The sequence below is a fragment of the Balaenoptera ricei genome, chromosome 7 (genome assembly GCF_028023285.1).
Source record: "Balaenoptera ricei isolate mBalRic1 chromosome 7, mBalRic1.hap2, whole genome shotgun sequence".
Classification (NCBI taxonomy): domain Eukaryota; kingdom Metazoa; phylum Chordata; class Mammalia; order Artiodactyla; family Balaenopteridae; genus Balaenoptera; species Balaenoptera ricei.
Window position 1 is genome coordinate 100,573,141 of NC_082645.1, and position 20,379 is coordinate 100,593,519.

Below are 20,379 nucleotides of genomic sequence, written 5' to 3' on the forward strand. Positions count from 1 at the left end.
TTGTACCAATTTTACCCTGCATGAAAAAGAAAATAAGCAATATGAATGTTCAAACTTAAAACAACCCCAGCTTCCCACTTCTACCTTCTAAATCAATGGTGAGTTCATTTTTCAATCATACTGAACAAAATAACAATAATATTAAGTAGTAGTAGTCCTTATTGTAAATGTTCCTTATATATCAGTAGCCCATAAACGTTATTTTGTTTAGCTGACACATTTTTTGAATGTGAACTATCATTTAAAAATCTGGACATTTTTATGTAAGTTTGGATTTTTAGCTTCTCTTAAAAATCCAAAGTTCTGGCAATTCCATCCTAAGCATGGCGAACAGCTATCTGGAGCTTAGCAGCTGCTCCTCTTAAACACTGTATGAATTCCCAACGTTAGTCAGTTTTGCACCCTGAAGTGTTTTTCCTAGGTTCCCCCAAGAAAGAAGCACTGTGACAATTCCAACATTTTAAATACACACATACTCTTTGATCAAGCAATTCTACTCCTGAAAAAATTATGGCAGGGCATACAAGTATATACGGATACCCACTGTAGCATTGCTTCTGCTCCTAATAGCAAAAAACCTGAATCAACCTAAATATTTATAGGGACTGGCTGAATAAATGATAGTGAATTCATGCAAGAGAATACAAGAGAGCCCCCAAAGCCACTAAGGTAAATCTACACATGTTGAAGTGAAAATATGTCCAAAATATATTATTAAGTGGAAAAAAAGCAGGGTGCAGAATGATATGTAATGTATGATCCAATCTGTGGGAAAATGAATAGATATATTAATATATTAGTATATGCTTTTATATGCATTGCAAATTTTTGGAAGAAAATATAAGAAACATTTTTTAACCATGTATATATATTATGTATGTATGTATACATACATACCTTAAAATATATGTTTTATATATATCTTGTGTATGTCTATGTATTTTTTTTTACACCTGAAAAAAAAAGGAAGTGCCATGAACAGAGACATTTCACATCATTTCATGTAAAATCATCATCATCACATCTTCATGTTATTGACCTGACGGCCTGTCCTGGTTGCAGAGTTCCTCTAGAGTTAAACTTGACTTCATTTCTTAGGCAAGGAGAAGAAAAAGCCTTCGGGGCGGGGGAGGTGGGATGAATAGGGAGATTGGGATTGACATATATACACTAATACGTATAAAATAGATAACTAATAAGAACCTGCTGTATAAAAAAATAAAATAAAATTCAAAAAATAAAATCTCTGGGGATGGGGTCCAGGAAACTTATTTTCAAAGTAATTCTTATATACACTCAAGTTTGAGAATCACTGTTATAAAAAGTTCCCAAAAATGGGACTTGTAGGGCTTCCCTGGTGGCGCAGTGGTTGAGAATCTGCCTGCCAATGCAGGGGACACGGGTTCGAGCCCTGGTCTGGGAAGATCCCACATGCCGCGGAGCAACTAGGCCCGTGAGCCGCAACTACTGAGCCTGCGCGTCCGGAGCCTGTGCTCCGCAACAAGAGAGGCCGTGACAATGAGAGACCCGCGCACCGCGATGAAGAGTGGCCCCCGCTCGCCACAACTAAAGAAAGCCCTCACACAGAAACGAAGACCCAACGCAGCCAAAAATAAATAAATAAAAATAAAGAATTATTAAAAAAAAAAAAATGGGACCTGTAGCCATTCAAAGTATAGGTAAAGTGTAAGAGACATGATCCGTGCCACTGAGAAGTTTACCAGTCAAACTACGTACAGAACATTTCTACATCTGGAACTCACTCACTGTACACTACTCCATTAAATATGAATGTGAGGTGCTGTATATATACATGTTACACAACATTAAATGGCCTAGATGACAAAGTAGTGGTGTACTTGTATTCAAATCAAGAAGAGGTTTTTTCCAACATATTGAGGAAAATATGGGAGAAAGGACATTGCTTCTATTCTTATTTATTTCTTCTGTACCTGAATAATAAAGGATTGAATTTCAGCTAATAAGAAAAAAAAAGAAAAAGAATAAGTCTTCTGGAAGGCCCTTCACACAGGTCCAAGAGCAGCACAGAAATGACACGGTGGCCGCTTTGGAAGCTGTGCTTATTTAGAGCGCTTTGCAGCTCACGTTGCCTCCTCTACTGCCTTTTCAAAAGTAGAGACAAACAGGGCAGAGAGACAGGAGCTCCTCCAGAGAGAGCTGCCAGGCTCAGTGCAAACACCCTTCAAGCCCCTTTCACATCTGGCATGAGGCCCTGGGGAGACAGAGAAAGGTGTACTATATATATCACTTCCCTATTGTTGTCCCAGCTTTGCAGAGAGTGGAGAAAGAAAAGGAAGAAAAGAGAAGAACTAGTTCCATTCTCACCAGCAGAAACCCTAACTGGTCAGCCCAGTACAGCAGGGTAAGGATTAATGCTTCCCATTAAAGGGAAAACAAGGTCATGCAAGCATTCCTGTCCATATGCTCAGGAAGGGCAGCCAGGATGGCTATTCCTGGCCTGAGCAGCATTTATGATGTCCTTTAAATGTTACCAGTGGAGGAGGGGGTAGCAGAGGGGAAGGCAGGGGTAGCGCAGTGCACGGCCACTAATGTGCTATGCCTCTGAGTTAAGCGCTGTGATGGATATCTAGCAGAAGTTGTCCCTACCAGCACTCCACACCCAAGAAAGGATGCTCATCAAAGCCACTGCAGGACTCTCCAGCCTACTCTTCCCCCAGGCCTCAAGAATCAGAGGCAACTGTCATTCCCCACCTCTCAGCCCACCTCCAACCCCCCAAAGGCATCCCAAGTCACACCAGAATTAAAGGACCGGGACACAGGACTCTTCTAAAGTTATCATCTCCTGCTAAAGCATGTTTTCGGGGGGAAAAACAGTTAACAATTAATTAGCAGAAATAAAGGAACCTAGATAAGGAACAGGCACACCCCCTGCCATAACCCTGCTCCCATACATACAACACACTCTGGTGCTTTTCTTCATAGCCTAAGCCTGAGGTTTTAAATGTCTCTGTTCTTCTCAATTACTACATGATACAAAGGAAAACATAAAGTCATATCTAATATAGGCATCTACTCAGAACTAACAGATGAACACAGAAGTTAGAAAACTTAGGTTGTATTACTTGGAAAATGATACACATAACACCATATTGTATTATGTATAGTACTATAATACTACTTTTGGAATAAAGGAGAAAATAAAACATCATCCCTTTTGCTGTTGTCTCTTCATTTATGAAGTTGTCTCCTTTTCAATATTCTGGTGTTCCCATATCAATGACTTTGATTAAAAGTCCATTAAGAGTGGTTTCAAGCCTTATCACAAAAATCACCTCACATATGGCAGATACGCTGTTTGATCCATAAGTGCAATTTAAGAAGATACAAACGGAAAAAAAAAACAGTTCAGGTCCCATTAATTCAGAAGTAGTGATGATGCAAAGTACCTCCCAACCTTCAGTCTGAATCTTTAATGGTGTCTCGCTAAACAACTGGAAAGATTAGAGATGGACTGGTTAAGCCATTTAAGACCATAAAGTATCTTCACGATCTGAAAAGCACTGCCTTGCTGTTTCCGTACTGCTATAATTTGTATCATTAAAGTAACAATTAGAAATCAGTCTTATCTGTGTATTAAACAGGTGTACCAAGACCAGCTAAAATTAGCAACTAGATGCTGCTAAAAGACCTGCCCTATGTTTCACGCATCTCATCCTTCATTCTTTTCTCTATTCTAAGCTGGTCTTCTCCATTATTGCTGTTTTTCACTGGACATTATCACCTGCACACAGCAAGATCTCAAAAGGTGCGTACCTCTGAATCTTTGGCCTGTTGATTACGAACAACGATCAAATTGTAGAGGATCCTGTCGTCGTCTGCCTCTGTGTGGGACACATCGCGAGGCACGCTCCACAGATTCTTTTCATCTTCCCTCACCAGCGTGGCTCCAAAGGAAGAATATGGATTGTTACCACTATGGGATTAAAAAAGGGGATATAAGGGCTTTGTAATATATATTATATATGATATATACATCATATGTAGCTAATATATAATATAAATAAAAATGTATATTATATAACATGCAAATATATATATATATTCCTAACAAAAGAATCTAAATTGTCTTTAATAATTAAGCATAACACAATAGAACAACAAAGAAATCACTTTAAAAACAACAGAGGGACTTCCCTGGTGGCGTAGTGGTTAAGAATCTGCCTGCCAATGCAGGGGACACAGGTTCGAGCCCTGGTCCAGGAAGATCCTGCATGCCGTGGAGCAACTAAACCCGTGCGCCACAACTACTGAGCCTGCGCTCTAGAGCCTGCGAGCTACAACTACTGAAGCCTACGTGCCTAGAGTTCATGCTCCGCAACAAGAGAAGCCACCACAATGAGAAGCCCATGTACCGCAATGAAGAGTAGCCCCTGCTCGCCGCAACTAGAGAAAGCCCACGCACAGCAATGAAGACCCAAAGCAGCCAAAAATAAATAAATAAATAATAAAAACAACAGAGGACAGATATAACAGGATATCTGGGCAAAGGTAATTTTACTCTGTTAAGCATGAAATTTAGCACAGAGTACCCCAGCAGTTAAGAAAAAAAAAAAGAAAAGAAAAAAAGAAATCCAATGGGGAGTAGAATTCTCATGTGATTAAAAGAAGGAGACAATTAACATGAAGAGATGAACTTTTTACTGGCTCTGAACTCAAGGAAATGCAGTAAATGTAGAGTGCAATGGTATGTAGTATCTATCAAATTCCCTACAACAAGAAAACTAAGTAATAAATATGCACATCCAAATACTTTCAATAAACAATATGGGAGGTTGAGTAAGGATTTCAGGAGCCCCATGTTGTACATTTGTTTCATGGTTTACCCTCTATGAGGCAGTATCCGTGCTCGGGCTTATGAGGAGCTGGGTGGCAGAGCATCGTCCCTAGGACATGCTTATACACAGACCTGGTTAACTTCTGTGGGACTGGTCAGGTAGGATCATGCTGGTGTTATCCCCGTCATCTAATAATGTGTATGAGGCACTGACCCCATGTTAATCACAGGGCTCAATAAAATTGTGAGCAGCACGGACATGGTCCCTGTCCTTGGACCTCACTAGAGGGAAACACAGTAAAGAATGATCACGTGACCATATAATTACAAACTGTGATAAGTGCTATAAAGGAGGAGTTCAGGGAGCTGGTGAGAGCTAGCGAGGGTAGCAACAGGTAGGCATTGTGGAAAAGGGGTGCTTGAGCTTTAAGCTGAAAGACAAGAACAGAGTTCCAAACAAAGGAAATGGCATGTTCAAAGGCCCTAGGGTGGGAGGAAGCAGGATGTATGCATGAGAAGAAGGGGGATGTTGGCTAGTGAGTGAAAAAAGAAGCTGAGGAGGCCATTGGGGCCAGATACCCCTGGCTTTGTAGGGCCGTGTTTTCTAACATTCTTCAGAAATGTGGTCTTTATTCCTAAGAACGAGGTAAGATGAGGAAGGGTTTTAAGCAGGACTGTGATGTGACATGAACAGTATTACGTCTTGAAAGATCTTTCTGGCTAAAGTGTGGAGCATGCTACAGAGGGGTGAAGAGTGGACCTGGGGGATTCATTAAGATGCAGCTGAGGTAACTCGGGTGAGACAGGATCGGTATCAAGATCAGAATGACAGTGTGCAGCTGAAGAAAAGTGCATTATCCGGGAGCAGGAGAGGGTAGAAGCTCTCTGGCTCTTCACCTGTATGGTGAGTGATGCCCTTGTCTGAGGCAGAGCTAGGATGCCCCACGGCCAAGGGGTGGCAAACACATCTGCAGGTGTGACCTGAGTGAACAGCAAATGAGGACAGACAGTGGACACCAGATAAGCAGACAGCACCTGGGAAGGAGGGATGAGAGTAACTGACAGCTGGACTGAAGGGAAATGTTAAGGTTTAAACAAACACGAAATACTCAGAAGTTGGCACTAAGGAGATCTTGCCACGAAAAGCAAAGTCCTGGTCACGAAATTGGGGCTCAGCACAGGAACCCTCCCATCAAGGGAAGGGCTTCAGCGCTTGAGTGATGGGGTACAGGTCAGGCTTGAGAGAGCCAATCACGGCCCACCTGTGAAAACGGGGGAAAAGAGGGGATGGGATCTTGGAACCAAGGCCGGCAGGAGGCCAGCTACCTAAATGGATGCTGGAAAGTGCTTTTCAAATCCCTCTAGCTGAGGTTCAGAAGTGTAGGGTCTGAGACTGGGCAGAGTGACCAGAATTATGGAGAAGGAGTGACTTATAGGGAACCAGGCGCAGCTCAGCCACCGTGTTCTCAGAGCTGCCCTGTCTTCCCTTAGCTGCCTGACGCCGCAAAGGCTGAAGTACAGAGGGGCCCGCTCCTCTTAAGAATGATGAGCCAATGAAAGAGGAGGCAAATGATGCCTTGGTGCCCATATGGGCTTTAACGAGCATGTCAAACTCATTCATTCATTCATTCATTCAGTTGTTTGTTTATTCAACAAGTGTATACTGGTGCCGGGCTGGGTGCTCTGCGGACTCGAAAATAAAGTGGACATTGTCCCTGCTGCTGGTGTGACTATAATGCAAGGAGGTAAGTAATTTTTTTTTTTAAGTGCAAACAGAAAATTGTAGGAACAGGGAAGGAGTGACACATTATGCTTGATGAGAAGGAAGTTCGAGAAAGGTTTCGTGGAGGCGACGACATCTAACCCAGACCTGAGGAGTACACAGCCTTTCCTCAGGAAGAGAAGCAAGGGGAAAGGTGTTCCTGGCAGAGGGAACAGCACCAGCAGTGTACGGAGGCTTAAAGTGCCTTCAGGGCTGGGGAGTTCCAAGTGTTCACACAGGGCTAACCACACAGGCCCAGAGGGAGGGAAGAAAAGGTGATGTGGGGTCAGACTGAGGACCTGCTGGAGTTCAGGCTTTGTTCTGTGAATGGCAACCAGTTATCAAGGCGGTTTTGAGCCTTGTCAGGTCTGGGTTTTACAGAAACAATCCTGGACGAAGAAGGAACAGAGAGATGGCTTAGGAGGCTGTCACAATCAACTGTCACAAGAGGGTAGGTGTGGCTTTCCTGCCACGTTCTTTGAGTTTCTAGTGTCAGGGGGCCTCGGGGCCACTGTTGGGGAGGAGTGGGGCAGGAGATGGGCAGGGCTGCCCGGGCAGAGAGAGAAAGAAGCCGCTCTGTTTAAACCTCATTTGTTAGAGTTACAAGGAAGATTTCTTTGGGGCATAGGAAAGGTGGAGTTCTATCGCTAAATAAGTACATGTTTAATTCTAAACGTTTCGAAATACTGGTTGGGGTGAGAGTGAATGAGGGTGTGGGCCCGAGAACGAGAGGGGGGAATAGCTGCGAGAGGATGGGTTCCAGCAGCATCAGAGGATCTCAGACGTGGCCGCCCTGGTGACTGGTGACGGGCGGCACAGAGGTGGGAGGAGAGGAGTCAGTGCTGACCGTTGTGAGGGCGATGCCTTTACCTGGGATGGCTCGGAGGAAGCCAAGCCCGACCTGCACGCCTGCAGGACGTGCAGACAGCGATCAAGATCTGGGCTTAGGAGTGAGGACAGGGCGGGAGATCTAGACTTGGGAGAAATGCTCGTGCATCTCCATCACTGCAGAAGCCGGGGGATCAGAGGAAGCGTCTGGGAACAAGCAGGGAGTGACGAAAGACCACAGGGGAAGGGCTGACCTAAGGAGCAGGGGTGGCAGGCAGCCTGGAGAGAGCAGGGGAGTCCAGAGAGAGAGAGAACACTGGGACAAAGCGGAACTCCCAAGAGCAGGCAGCACTGCAGTGTCAGAGCGTGAAGAGTATTAACTCCAACTTCTTTTTGCCTAAATAGATTTTGCAGCCAGTGATAAACCACACGGTGCTCTACCCAAGGGCCTCCACGCTCCATCCCTCCTGTTGTACAACCATCTGAGGTCAGAAGGATGGATGACGCTATCCCACTTTGCAGGCAGGGACAAGCCTAACGAGTTGTTTGACTTCTCCCCAGACAGGCAGCCAGCGGACAGTCCCCCCCAGCACGAGGTCCTCGATGGGGCGTCTCCAAGCAGCCACGGTCATGAGACTGAATCCAAGTGCTGTGGCGGGGACACACCCACAAACACAGCAGCTCAGATAACGACTACATGTGTGAAGCGTTTCCCTGTGCAAACCGGCAAATTCCCCTGGGGCTTCTCCTCAAGGCATCCAGACCCCGGGGGCACAGCTTTCACCAGGAGCTGCAGCCACTGGCTGCTGACACCACAGCACACATCCCTCCTGGGTCCTAAAACTCGAGTACGTTCCAAAACCGGTCTTTTATTTTTCCCTAAGTTTGTTTCATTTGTATGAGTCTTGTCTCTTCATCAAGTTGATATGTTCCTCTAGGGCAGGGATTGTACCCAGTATTTCTTTCACATCCCACATCACCTGGCCGGGGCAGGCACAGAGTAGCTGCTTTAAAAGTATTAAAAAGTATCCAACACTTAAATGGAACAAACTGAGCTGTGATCCCAACATGCTAAAGGAAATCCCGGACATAGCTCAGTAAAACTTCCCTAGAGCAGGAGGTTTAGACATTGGCCGGTACCCACCTGAATAATCAGTCATAGACAACATTTGACCAAGAATCAGCTAGTCCCTATCTGCTTGATAACCCACAGTTTCTTTGCATGCTTTGAGAAGACAGCTGCCTCCCTGGGCAGTTGCTCCTACCCTCTCACAACCAATCAATCAATCAATCTCTCTGTCTTCTCTTTTTCTCTCTTCTCCCCCCACCACCCCCATACACGTGTGACTCCAGCCAATGTCAAACAGTCGCCTCTCAGCCTTAACTTACAATCCCTGTAGGCAGGTCAGCATCGGGCCTGTGTGGATGTCTCCAGACAGGTAGTGCCTCCCCACCTCCCCCTAATTAGGAGCAGTGCTCCCCTGACGTCCCGTGAGCCTCAGACTCTGCCTAGTCGCTAATCCGCCCGCCCCCGGGGGACGATATAAAACAGGGAAGAGAACCAAGGGCTTCTGCCCCTGGGTGAGCAATGACTCTCACCCAGGGCGATGCTCTCGAGCTCGGGGTCTAGGCTGCTCTCCTCTGCAGTGCGGCCCCTACTCCGCTTGGCTGCCTACCTCACCTGCACCTCGCTGCCACCACCTTCTTCTCATCCGTTAGAGTTACAAGTCACAGGGCTTCCCTGGAGGCGCAGTGGTTGAGAATCTGCCTGCCAATGCAGGGGACATGGGTTCGAGCCCTGGTCTGGGAAGATCCCACACGCTGCGGAGCAACTGGGCCCGTGAGCCACAACTACTGAGCCTGCGCGTCTGCAGCCTGTGCTCCGCAACGAGAGAGGCCGCCATAGTGAGAGGCCCGCGCACCGCGATGAAGAGTGGCCCCCGCTCGCCGCAACTAGAGAAAGCCCTCGCACAGAAACAAAGACTCAACACAGCCAAAAATAAATAAATAAATAATTCCCATTTAAAAGAAAAAAAGAGTTACAAGTCAGGTTCCTCTGGGGGCACAGACACGGTGGGGTTCATTGCTAAATAAATCATTAATAATTTCACCAAAACACCGGTCAAGGTGAAAGTGAATGAGGGAAGGACCTGTCAGACCAGCCTGGCTCCTGGGATCCCTGGTCCCCATTCCTTTCGTCCTGCCCCACCATCCAGTCAAGGCAGCAATCCACTTTGCTGGGGTTTTTTTCTTTTTTTTTTTAATTTAATTTTATTTATTTATTTTATACAGCAGGTTCTTACTAGTTATCTATTTTATACATATTGGTGTATATATGTCAATCCCAATCTCCCTATTCATCCCACCACCATCACTGCCCCCCCTCACCCTGCTTTCCCCCCTTGGTGTCCATATGTTTGTTCTCTACATGTGTGTCTCTATTTTGAACCTTTAGGATGAAGAGACCAGAGCAAAGAAAGGCCTAAAGTAAACAACAAAAGAAGCAGCTTGGGAACCTCTGTGCTCCTGAAACTGTGAAGGACTGTGGGACCTGTGTAAAGAGAGCTCCATGCAAAGGCCCTGGGGTCTGAGCCAGAAGCCCCGGGAGGACAGAGGCAGGGGAAGAGGGCACTGAATCGGAGCTTCACTTTCCCTCCCTCCCCCATATAATGACCTCTAAAAGGTTCTGAGAAAAGTGAGCGTGGCCGTTTTGCCCCCGGACACCATCTGCTGATGATAAATATTTTATTAACCTCGGGCATTTGAGAAGTGGCTCTGAAGTTACACACAAGCGAAGCAGAGGCTGCTTTTACTCCCAAAAGGTAGGATGAGCAAAGTCTCAGGTTCCACCCCCAATCCCACCTAGGGCGCTGGACCAAATCACTTGGGAATCTTTTCTTTCAATACCATCTCAGGCTAAAAGGAGACTCCAGGCTTAGAAACACTGGACTCCGTGCCCGGGGATTGCATGCTAAGTGCCACTCAGCATTACAGCTGCTCACAAGGGTTTCCCGTGAGTCCTCACTACCAGCAAAGGACCGTGTGTGAAAGCTTCTGGAAAGCCCCACAAAACACGCACACACAGGCCGGCTGCTGAGGCCAGTGGTTCCGGTGACTTTACTGCTCTCCCCACAGACAGGCTGGGCGTCAGCCCTCACTGGTCCAAGACTGAAGCTCTGACAGTGAAGAGAGAACATCTCCAGTAAACAGCAAACAAAGGTCTCAAAAAACAGACCCCAAAAGGCTGTTTAGTGCGACCCCCTTGACTACCTAAGGCCTCCTATCTGATTCCCCACTAGGAACTGGCCTGCCTCTTTGCCCCTGGCTTCCAGACTTTTCCCTTCCTCCTTCTGTGGTGACTTCCTGGTGAAGGAGCAGGAGAAGCGAAGGTCTTTACCCTCTCCTTCTTTTACTCCCTCCCTCCCTCCTCTATTCTCTGCCTCCTCTCTCTCCCTCCTTTCCTCCCTCCTTCCTTTCCTCCTTCCCTCTCTCCCTTCCTCCCTTCCTTCTTCTCCTCCCTTCCTTCCTCCCTCCCTCCCTTGTTCTTTCCTTCCTTCACTGCTTCCAAGACAGATACTCTGACCAAGTTAATTCAATGTCTAAACATTATTTAACCCCAAGTCTAAACATCGGTCCATAGATTCTGGAGCTTTTCTCATTGTTTAACTACCAAGGCTCATGACTTCCTTCAACACCAGAGATATCAACCTTCTCAAAGTACAGGAAGAAAAACTCTGGGTACTTTTCTGGGCCCCGCTCCCTTACATGTTCCCACCCTTCATGCCTTCTCATCCCAAGGCTGAAACAGAGCACCATGTGATCACACCTTTCATTCATTGCTTTAAGTGCTTTAAAGCCTTGAAGATGGTCCTGACAAGAAGTCTGTGAAGTAGGAAGGGGCAACATGATTTTTATGTCTCCCAGCTGAGGAAACGCTGGGGCTCAGGAAGAATAGACTCAGCCCTTGGTCTCCTCCCTGTTTATATTCACTCCCGGTCATGTCATACCCGTCTCATGGTTTTAAATACCATCCTCTTGAGGAAGATTCTCAAACCCATACCTGTAGCCACAGCTCAGACCTCGCCCCCAAGTCCCAGACTCCTGCATCTACCTGCCTTCTTCCCATCTCCATATGGATGGCTAGTAGACAGCTCAAGCTCAACATGGTGGACCAAGCCCCTGACCTTCCCTCCAAACCTCCCCACCAGCAGCCTCCCCACCCAGATAATGGGAAATCCAACCTTCCGATAGCTCAGGCCCAAATCCTTCAAGTCATCCTTGGTTCTCTCATCCCCAACATCTAATCCAGCAGAAAATCCTATTAACAATACATTAAACAAATACCCACCTCTACCACTACCCCTTCCCAAGCCAAGGCACCTCTGTCTTGCAAAAGAATTCCTGGAATTTTTTTTCACTGATCTACCTCTTTCTACCATTGCCTCCACCAATTCGCAGTTCTTAACACAATCAAAGGGATCCTTTTAATATGTAAATCAGATCATGTCACCCCCTCCCTCAAAACCCTCCAGTGACTCCTATTTGACTTAGAATATAAACCAAGGTCATACAATGGTCTATAATCCCCTCATGACACACCAGCCACTCTGGCCTCTTCGCGGTTCCCTGAACCCACCAGTCACGCTGCCATTTCGGGGCCCTTGCACTGGCTGCTTCTTCTACCTGTAATATTTTCCCCCACAAATCCATATGCCTCACTCCCTCCCCTCCTTCAAATCGCCATTTAAACATCCCCTCCTCGATGAGGCCTACTCAGACCAACCTATTTAAAATAGCAAGCATGCTCCCCTGCCCCTGCTCTACCTCCACATCCATGAGTTCTGGATCCCTGGGTTGGGGGAGGTGGGGGGGATGAATCCCCTGCAGATACTGAGGGACAACTGGACTTATTTATCCTCTAATTTACTCATTATGTTTACTGTTTATTGTGCCATCCCCCCCCCCTACACAAACACACTACAATAAAAGCCCCCTGAGGACAGGATCTGTATCTCTTTTGCTCAGTGATGTATCCAGAGTACTTAGAATAGGACCTGGTGCTTAGTAGATGCTCAGTTTGCTGAATGAATGAACTGCAATTTCCCAACTTCACAGGGCTCTGAATGGTAGAAATGAGGCTGGAATCCACTCTCCAGACAAGTTCTTAACATGCTTGAGCTGCTTAAATTCATGAAGGTGGGGCTTAGAGTCTTCCAGAGGAAGCAGACAGTAAGCACATATGTTTATGTCTGGTGGTGATCAGGGCTCTGAAGGAATACACGGTGACTAAGGGACAGAGCGAGGGCGAAGAGTACTGTTTTAAAGAGGATGGTCAGGGAAGAATTTTCTGATAAAATGACTTTGAGCAGAGACCTGAATCAAGTGAGGGAGTTTCCCAGACAGGTAAGTGGAGAAAGAACATTCTAGGCAGGGAGGGCTCTGAGACAGCACGTGCTTGGTGTATTTAAGGACCCAGGAGAAGGCCAGTATGGCTAAAAGATGAACAATTTCCCCTTACGTGCTGACTTTAAAATCGAAACCATGCATAATAGCCCCAAACTGGAAACCACCCAAAAGTCCACCAACAGAAGACTGGGTGAACCAAAGGAAATATATACTATAAAGCAGTGAGAACCACGAACTACATGCACCAACTTGGATGGCGAGAACACACACAGTTTGATCCTATGTATGTAAAGTTTAAAAGCAGGCAAAACTAAAGAACATTTTTAAGGTGCATACATAGGTGGTAAAGCTATAAAGAAAAGCAAGATGACTATCACAAAAGTCTAGATACAATAAGGGGTGAGAGATGTGGGACCACTGATAGCTATCTCTTGCCTTGGGCAGTGGTTACAGGAATATCCACTTTATAGTTGTTCTTTACACTGTATATATGTTTGTATGTTTTTAGTCTCTGATATACAAACACAAAACTTTAAAAGTTAAGGACAAAAAATAAGTGAGAGACAATTCAGTAAACTCTTATTCCTTTCCAGGGAGTACAGGGGTTCTTTAGATACATACTGTCTCACCAAAATTATTTCGTAAAAAAGACACCAAAGAATAGAGTGCACAGCATATTATTGGCACAAAACAAACATGTATTAACCAGACTGAAAAGGACTTCCACTGTCAACATAACAAGCTATTTTACCCAACATTTAAGCAGAATTTGCTTTTTAAACAAAGGTGTAGTGGCAAGATCACTTCAAGATATCTAGAGAATAAAAAGTTCCAGGAAACCTAGATCAAAGGATATGTACAAGAAAGAAATATCTTCTCAGTAACTTCCAATGTCACCAAGACTGACTAACACAACAGAACTCACAAAAAGGGAAGAAGGATGCTGGGGGTTGCCTGGGAAGTAAATCTTTAAAAGTCATCCTCCAATGAATTCTGAGTGGCTGACTTCTTGGTAAAGCGTGTACCTCCTACTTCTTGACCTGAGGCCCAGTTTCTGGGAACAGCATGCAGGACCCTCCCCCCTCCCTCCGCTGTCTTTCAAGAAAGTTAAAGTACAACTCTTGGAGTGGATTCTTCCAGCCAGGAGCACCTTCCTGCAACAGGAATCCTTGGTGCCTCTGCAGTCACTTTCTAAGAGTCACTACCTGGCCCAGGGCTACGGGCCTTGTAACTGCGGGCAGTGCAGAAAGACCTGGGTGAGTGAGTTGCATCAGCTCAGGTAACCCAGCAGCAGATTACGGGAAAAGAGTCAGGCCATCTGGGCCCCAGTCTGAGAGATCCCACTGACACTAGCACATTAGCCAACATTTTTTAAAGCCTTCCAAAGGTAGAAGACAATTTGATCAGCTTGGAGGTCATATGAGTCCACAGCGTGAAATAAAAGATTCTAGACATGTGAAAGATTACTGTCCTAGAGTTGGTGGTGATCACCTCTTAAATATGTTCAAGCCACCACCCTTCTTTCCCACTGGCCCCTGGCTTCACAGCCTTAAGACAGAAAAATAAGCCAGTGTCTCTGGACCCCAAGCTATAACAATTCAGGGCAGGTCTCAGACTTCAAACACCGTGTCTAGAACACACCACATAAGCAGCTAGATACACACCTCCCTGCACCCTAGGAGGGCTCTACTCTTTCTATGGAACTGACGTAGAATAGGACTTGAATTCCAGCTCGGCCGTGAGTGCCCCTGAGCAAGCTATTGAAGTTCTTGGGCCTCAGTTTCTTCTGCTGTCAAGTAGGGATTATAGATGTAATTACAATCCAGCCTCACTATTCCCAGATTCTGTATTTGCAAACTGGCCCACTCACTAAAATGTATCTGTGATCCCCAAATCAATACTTGTGGTGCTTTTGCAGTATCCGAGGCACAGGTTCTCATGTTTCCACTCTTGTACTGGGAACAAGTGTCCTTTTTGTGGTCTATTAGTGCCACGTTTTTTTGCATTTTTGTGCTTTTTGTTGGTGATTTCGCTGTTTAGCTCCCAAGCATAGTGCTGAAGTGCTAAAAAACATGTGTTAGATAAGCTTCATTGAGGCATGAATTATAGAGCTATTGGCTGTCAGTTCAATGTTAATGAATCAACAATATATATTTAATAAAGTGTCTTTAAGTGGAAACACACGTAAAACAAGGTTACATACTGACCAGTTGATGAACCGGCTCTCAGGAACCTAACCCTGGATTTTCCCCTTGGAGCCATGATTCTTTATTTCAGTATTCGCAGTGACCATAGGATGTAACTACTATGACTCACAAGAACTGACCATACCTCATAGGGTTATGTCGAGGATTTAATTAATAGATATAAAGCACTTATGACAATGACTGGTATGGCGTAAGTGCTACAGACAACCTATAAAGGATCAGCAGAGACTTTTCCATAAAGACATTCTGTTTGGCATTTCAGCTAACAAGGGTCTCGGTGCTCTGGCCGGGTGTCAGGCCTGAGCCTCTGAGTGGGAGAGCTGAGTTCAGGACATTGGACCACCAGAGACCTCCTGGCCTGACGTAATATCAAACGGCATGAGCTCTCCCAGAAATCTCCATCTCAACGCTAAGACCCAGCTCCACTCAACGACCAGCAAGGTCCAGTGCTGGACACCCCATGCCAAACAACTAGCAAGACAGGAACACAACCTCACCCATTAGCAGACAGGCTGCCTAAAATCATACCAAGTTCACAGACACCCTAAACACACCACCAACGGACGCGGTCCTGCCCACCACAAAGAGAAGATCCAGCCTCATCCACCAGAACACAGGCACCAGCCCCCTCCACCAGGAAGCCTACACAAGCCACTGAACCAACCTTACCCACTGGGGTCAGACACCAAAAACAACGGGAACTACGAACCTGCAGCCTGTGAAAAGGAGACCCCAAACACAGTAAGTTAAGCAAAATGAGAAGACAGAGAAACACACAGCAGATGAAGGAGCAAGGTAAAAATCCACCAGACCAAACAAATGAAGAGGAAATAGGCAGTCTACCTGAAAAAGAATTCAGAGTAATGATAGTAAAGATGATCCCAAATCTTGGAAATAGAATGGAGAAAATACAAGAAACATTTAATAAGGACCTAGAAAAACTAAAGAGCAAACAAACAATGATGAGCAACATAATAAATGAAATTAAAAATTCTGTAGAAGGAATCAATAGCAGAATAACTGAGGCAGAAAAACGGATAAGTGACCTGGAAGATAAAATAGTGGAAATAACTACTGCAGAGCAGAATAAAGAAAAAGAAATGAAAAGAATTGAGGACAGTCTCAGAGACCTCTGGGACAACATTAAACACACCAACATTCCAATTATAGGGGTCCCAGAAGCAGAAGAGAAATAGAAAGGCTCTGACAAAATATTTGAAGAGATTATAGTTGAAAACTTCCCTAATATGGGAAAGGAAATAGTCAATCAAGTCCAGGAAGAGCAGAGAGTCCCATACAGGATAAATCCAAGAAGAAACATGACAAGACACATGTTAATCGAACTATCAAAAATTAAATACAAAGAAAAAACACTAAAAGCAGCAAGGGAAAAGCGACAAATAACATACAAGGGAATCCCCATAAGGTTAAGAGCTGATCTTTCAGCAGAAAATCTGCAAGCCAGAAGGGAGTGGCAGGACCTATTTAAAGTGATGAAAGGTAAAAACCTACCACCAAGATTACTCTACCCAGCAAGGATCTCATTCAGATTTGACGTAGAAATTAAAACCTTTACAGACAAGCAAAAGCTAAGAGAATTCAGCATAACCAAACCAGCTTTACAACAAATGCTAAAGGAACTGCTCTAGGCAGGAAACACAAGAGAAGGAAAAGACCTACCAAAAAAACCCCATAACAATTAAGAAAATGGTAATAGAAACATACATATTGATAATTACCTTAAATGTAAATGGATTAAATGCTCCAACCAAAAGACACAGACTGGCTGAATGGATACAAAAACAAGACCTGTATATATGCTGTCTACAAGAGACCCACTTCAGACCTAGGGACACATACAGACTGAAAGTGAGGGGATGGGAAAAGATATTCTATGGAAATGGAAATCAAAAGAAAGCTGAAGTAGCAATTCTCATATCAGACAAATAGACTTTAAAATAAAGACTATTACAAGAGACAAAGAAGGACACTACATAATGATCAAGGGATCAATGCAAGAGGAAGATATAACAATTGTAAATATTTATGTATCCAACACAGGAGCACCTCAATACATAAGGCAAAGGCTAACAGCCATAAAAGGGGAAATCGATAGTAACACAATAATATTAGGGGACTTTAACACCCCACTTTCACCAATGGACGGATCAATCTAAATGAAAATAAATAAGGAAATTTAAGAAAATTGAAATTGTATCAAGTATCTTTTCCAACTACAATGCTATGAGACTAGATATCAATTACAGGAAACAAACTGTAAAAACTACAAACACATGGAGGCTAAACAATACACTACTAAATAACCAAGAGATCACTGAAGAAATCAAAGAGGAAATCAAAAAATACCTAGAAACAAATGACAATGAAAACATGACGATCCAAAACCTACGGGATGCAGCAAAAGCAGTTCTACGAGGGAAGTTTACAGCACAATCCTACCTCAAGAAACAAGAAACATCTCAAATAAACAACCTAACCTTACACCTAAAGCACTTAGAGAAAGAAGAACAAAAAAAACCCCAAAGTAAGCAGAAGGAAAGAAATCATAAAGATCAGAAATAAATGAAAAAGAAATGAAGGAAATGATAGCAAAGATCAATAAAACTAAAAGCTGGTTCTTTGAGAAGATAAACAAAATTGATAAACCATTAGCCAAACTCATCAAGAAAAAAAGAGAGAACACTCAAATCAATAGAATTAGAAATGAAAAAGGAGAAGTAACAACTGACACTGCAGAAATACAAAGGATCATGAGGGATTACTACAAGCAACTATATGCCAATAAAATGGACAACCTAGAAGAAATGGACAAATTCTTAGAAAAGCACAACGTTCCAAGACTGAACCAGGAAGAAATAGAAGATACAAACAGACCAACCACAAGCACTGAAATTGAAACTGTGTTTAAAAATCTTCCAACAAACAAAAGCCCAGGACCAGATGGCTTCACAGGCAAATTCCATCAAACATTTAGAGAAGAGCTAACACCTATCCTTCTCAAACTCTTCCAAAATATAGCAGAGGGAGGAACACTCCCAAACTCATTCTACGAGGCCACCATCACCCTGATACCAAAACCAGACAAAGATGTCACAAAAAAAGAAAACTACAGACCAATATCACTGATAAACAAAGATGCAAAAATCCTCAACAAAATACTAGCAAACAGAATCCAACAGCACATTAGAAGGATCATACACCATGATCAAGTGGGGTTTATCCCAGGAATGCAAGGATTCTTCAGTATATGCCAATCAATCAATGTGATACACCATATTAACAAATAGAAGGATAAAAACCATATGATCATCTCAACAGATGCAGAAAAAGCTTTTGACAAAATTCAACACCCATTTATGATAAAAACTCTCCAGAAAGTAGGCATAGAGGGAGCTTACCTCAACATAATAAAGGTCATATATGACAAACCCACAGCAAACATCATTCTCAATGGTGAAAAACTGAAACCATTTCCACTAAGATCAAGAACAAGAAAAGGTTGCCCACTCTCACCACTATGATTCAACATAGTTTTGGAAGTTTTAGCCACAGCAATCAGAGACGAAAAAGAAAGAAAAAGAATCCAAATCGGAAAAGTAAAACTGTCATAGTTTGCAGATGACATGATACTATACATAAAGAATCCTAAAGATGCTACCAGAAAACTACTAGAGCTAGTCAATGAATTTGGTAAAGTAGTAGGATACAAAATTAATGCACAGAAATCTCTTGCATTCCTATACACTAATGATGAAAAATCTGAAAGAGAAATTAAGGAAACACTCCCATTTACCATTTTTGCAACAAAAAGAATAAAATACCTAGGAATAAACCTACCTAAGGAGACAAAAGACCTGTATGCAGAAAACTATGAGACACTGATGAAAGAAATTAAAGATGATACAAACAGATGGAGAGAAATACCATGTTCTTGGATAGGAAGAATCAACATTGTGAAAATGACTACACTACACAAAGCAATCTACAGATTCAATGCAATCCCTATCAAAGTACTAATGGCATTTTTCACAGAACTAGAACAAAAAATTTCACAATTTGTATGGAAACACAAAAGACCCCAAATAGCCAAAGCAGTCTTGAGAAAGAAAAACAGAGCCTGAGGAATCAGGCTCCAGGACTTCAGACTATACTACAAAGCTACAGTAATCAAGACAGTATGGTACTGGCACAAAAACAGAAATATAGATGAATGGAACAGGATAGAAAGCCCAGAGATAAACACACACACATATGGTCACATTATCTTTGATAAAGGAGGCAAGCATATACAGTGGAGAAAAGACAGCCTCTTCGATAAGTGGTGCTGGGAAAACTGGACAGCTACATGTAAAAGAATGAAATTAGAACACTCCCTAACACCATACACAAAAATAAACTCAAAATGGATTAAAGACCATTTAATCCATTATAAAGATATAAGGCCAGACACTATAAAACTCTTAGAGGAAAACATAGGCAGAACACTCTATGACATAAATCACAGCAAGATCCTTTTTGACCCACCTCCTAAAGAAATGGAAATATAAACAAAAATAAACAAATGGGACCTAATGAAACTTCAAAGCTTTTGCACAGCAAAGGAGACCATAAACAAGACGAAAAGACAACCCTCAGAATGGGAGAAAATATTTGCAAATGAAGCAACTGACAAAGGATTAATCTCCAAAATATACAAGCAGCTCATGCAGCTCAATATCAAAAAAACAACCCAATCTAAAAATGGGCAGAAGACCTAAACAGACATTTCTCCAAAGAAGATAAACAGATTGCCAATAAACACATGAAAGGATGCTCAACATCACTAATCATCAGAGAAATGCAAATCAAAACTACAATGAGGTATCACCTCACACCGGTCAGAATGGCCATCATCAAAAAATCTAGTCATTGCTGGAGAGGGTGTGGAGAAAAGGGAGTGGAGAAAAGGGTGTGGAGAAAAGTCATTGCACTGTTGGTAGGAATGTAAATGATACAGCCACTATGGAGAACAGTATGGAGGTTCCTTAAAAAACTAAAAATAGAACTACCATATGACCCGGCAATCCCACTACTGGGCATATACCCTGAGAAAACCATAATTCAAAAAGAGTCATGTACCACAATATTCATTGCAGCACTATTTACAATAGCCAGGACATGGAATCAACCTAAGTGTCCACTGACAGATGAATGGATAAAGGTGATGTGGCACATATATACAATGGAATATTACTCAGCCATAAAAAGAAACAAAATTGAGTTATTTGTAGTGAGGTGGATGGACCTAGAGTCTGTCATACAGAGGGAAGTAAGTCAGAAAGAGAAAAACAAATACCGTA

The 20,379-nt window shown here is 43.5% G+C and overlaps 1 protein-coding gene across 1 annotated transcript in view; it reads right to left on the reverse strand.

The window, feature by feature from the left end:
• MREG (melanoregulin) overlaps positions 1-20,379 on the reverse strand; it is a 63,886-nt gene that overhangs the window by 37,495 nt on the left and 6,012 nt on the right. The window contains exon 2 of the mRNA XM_059927397.1: positions 3,796-3,955. Within this exon, the coding sequence (XP_059783380.1) occupies positions 3,796-3,955 (160 nt within the window). The remainder of the gene's footprint in view (positions 1-3,795; positions 3,956-20,379) is intronic.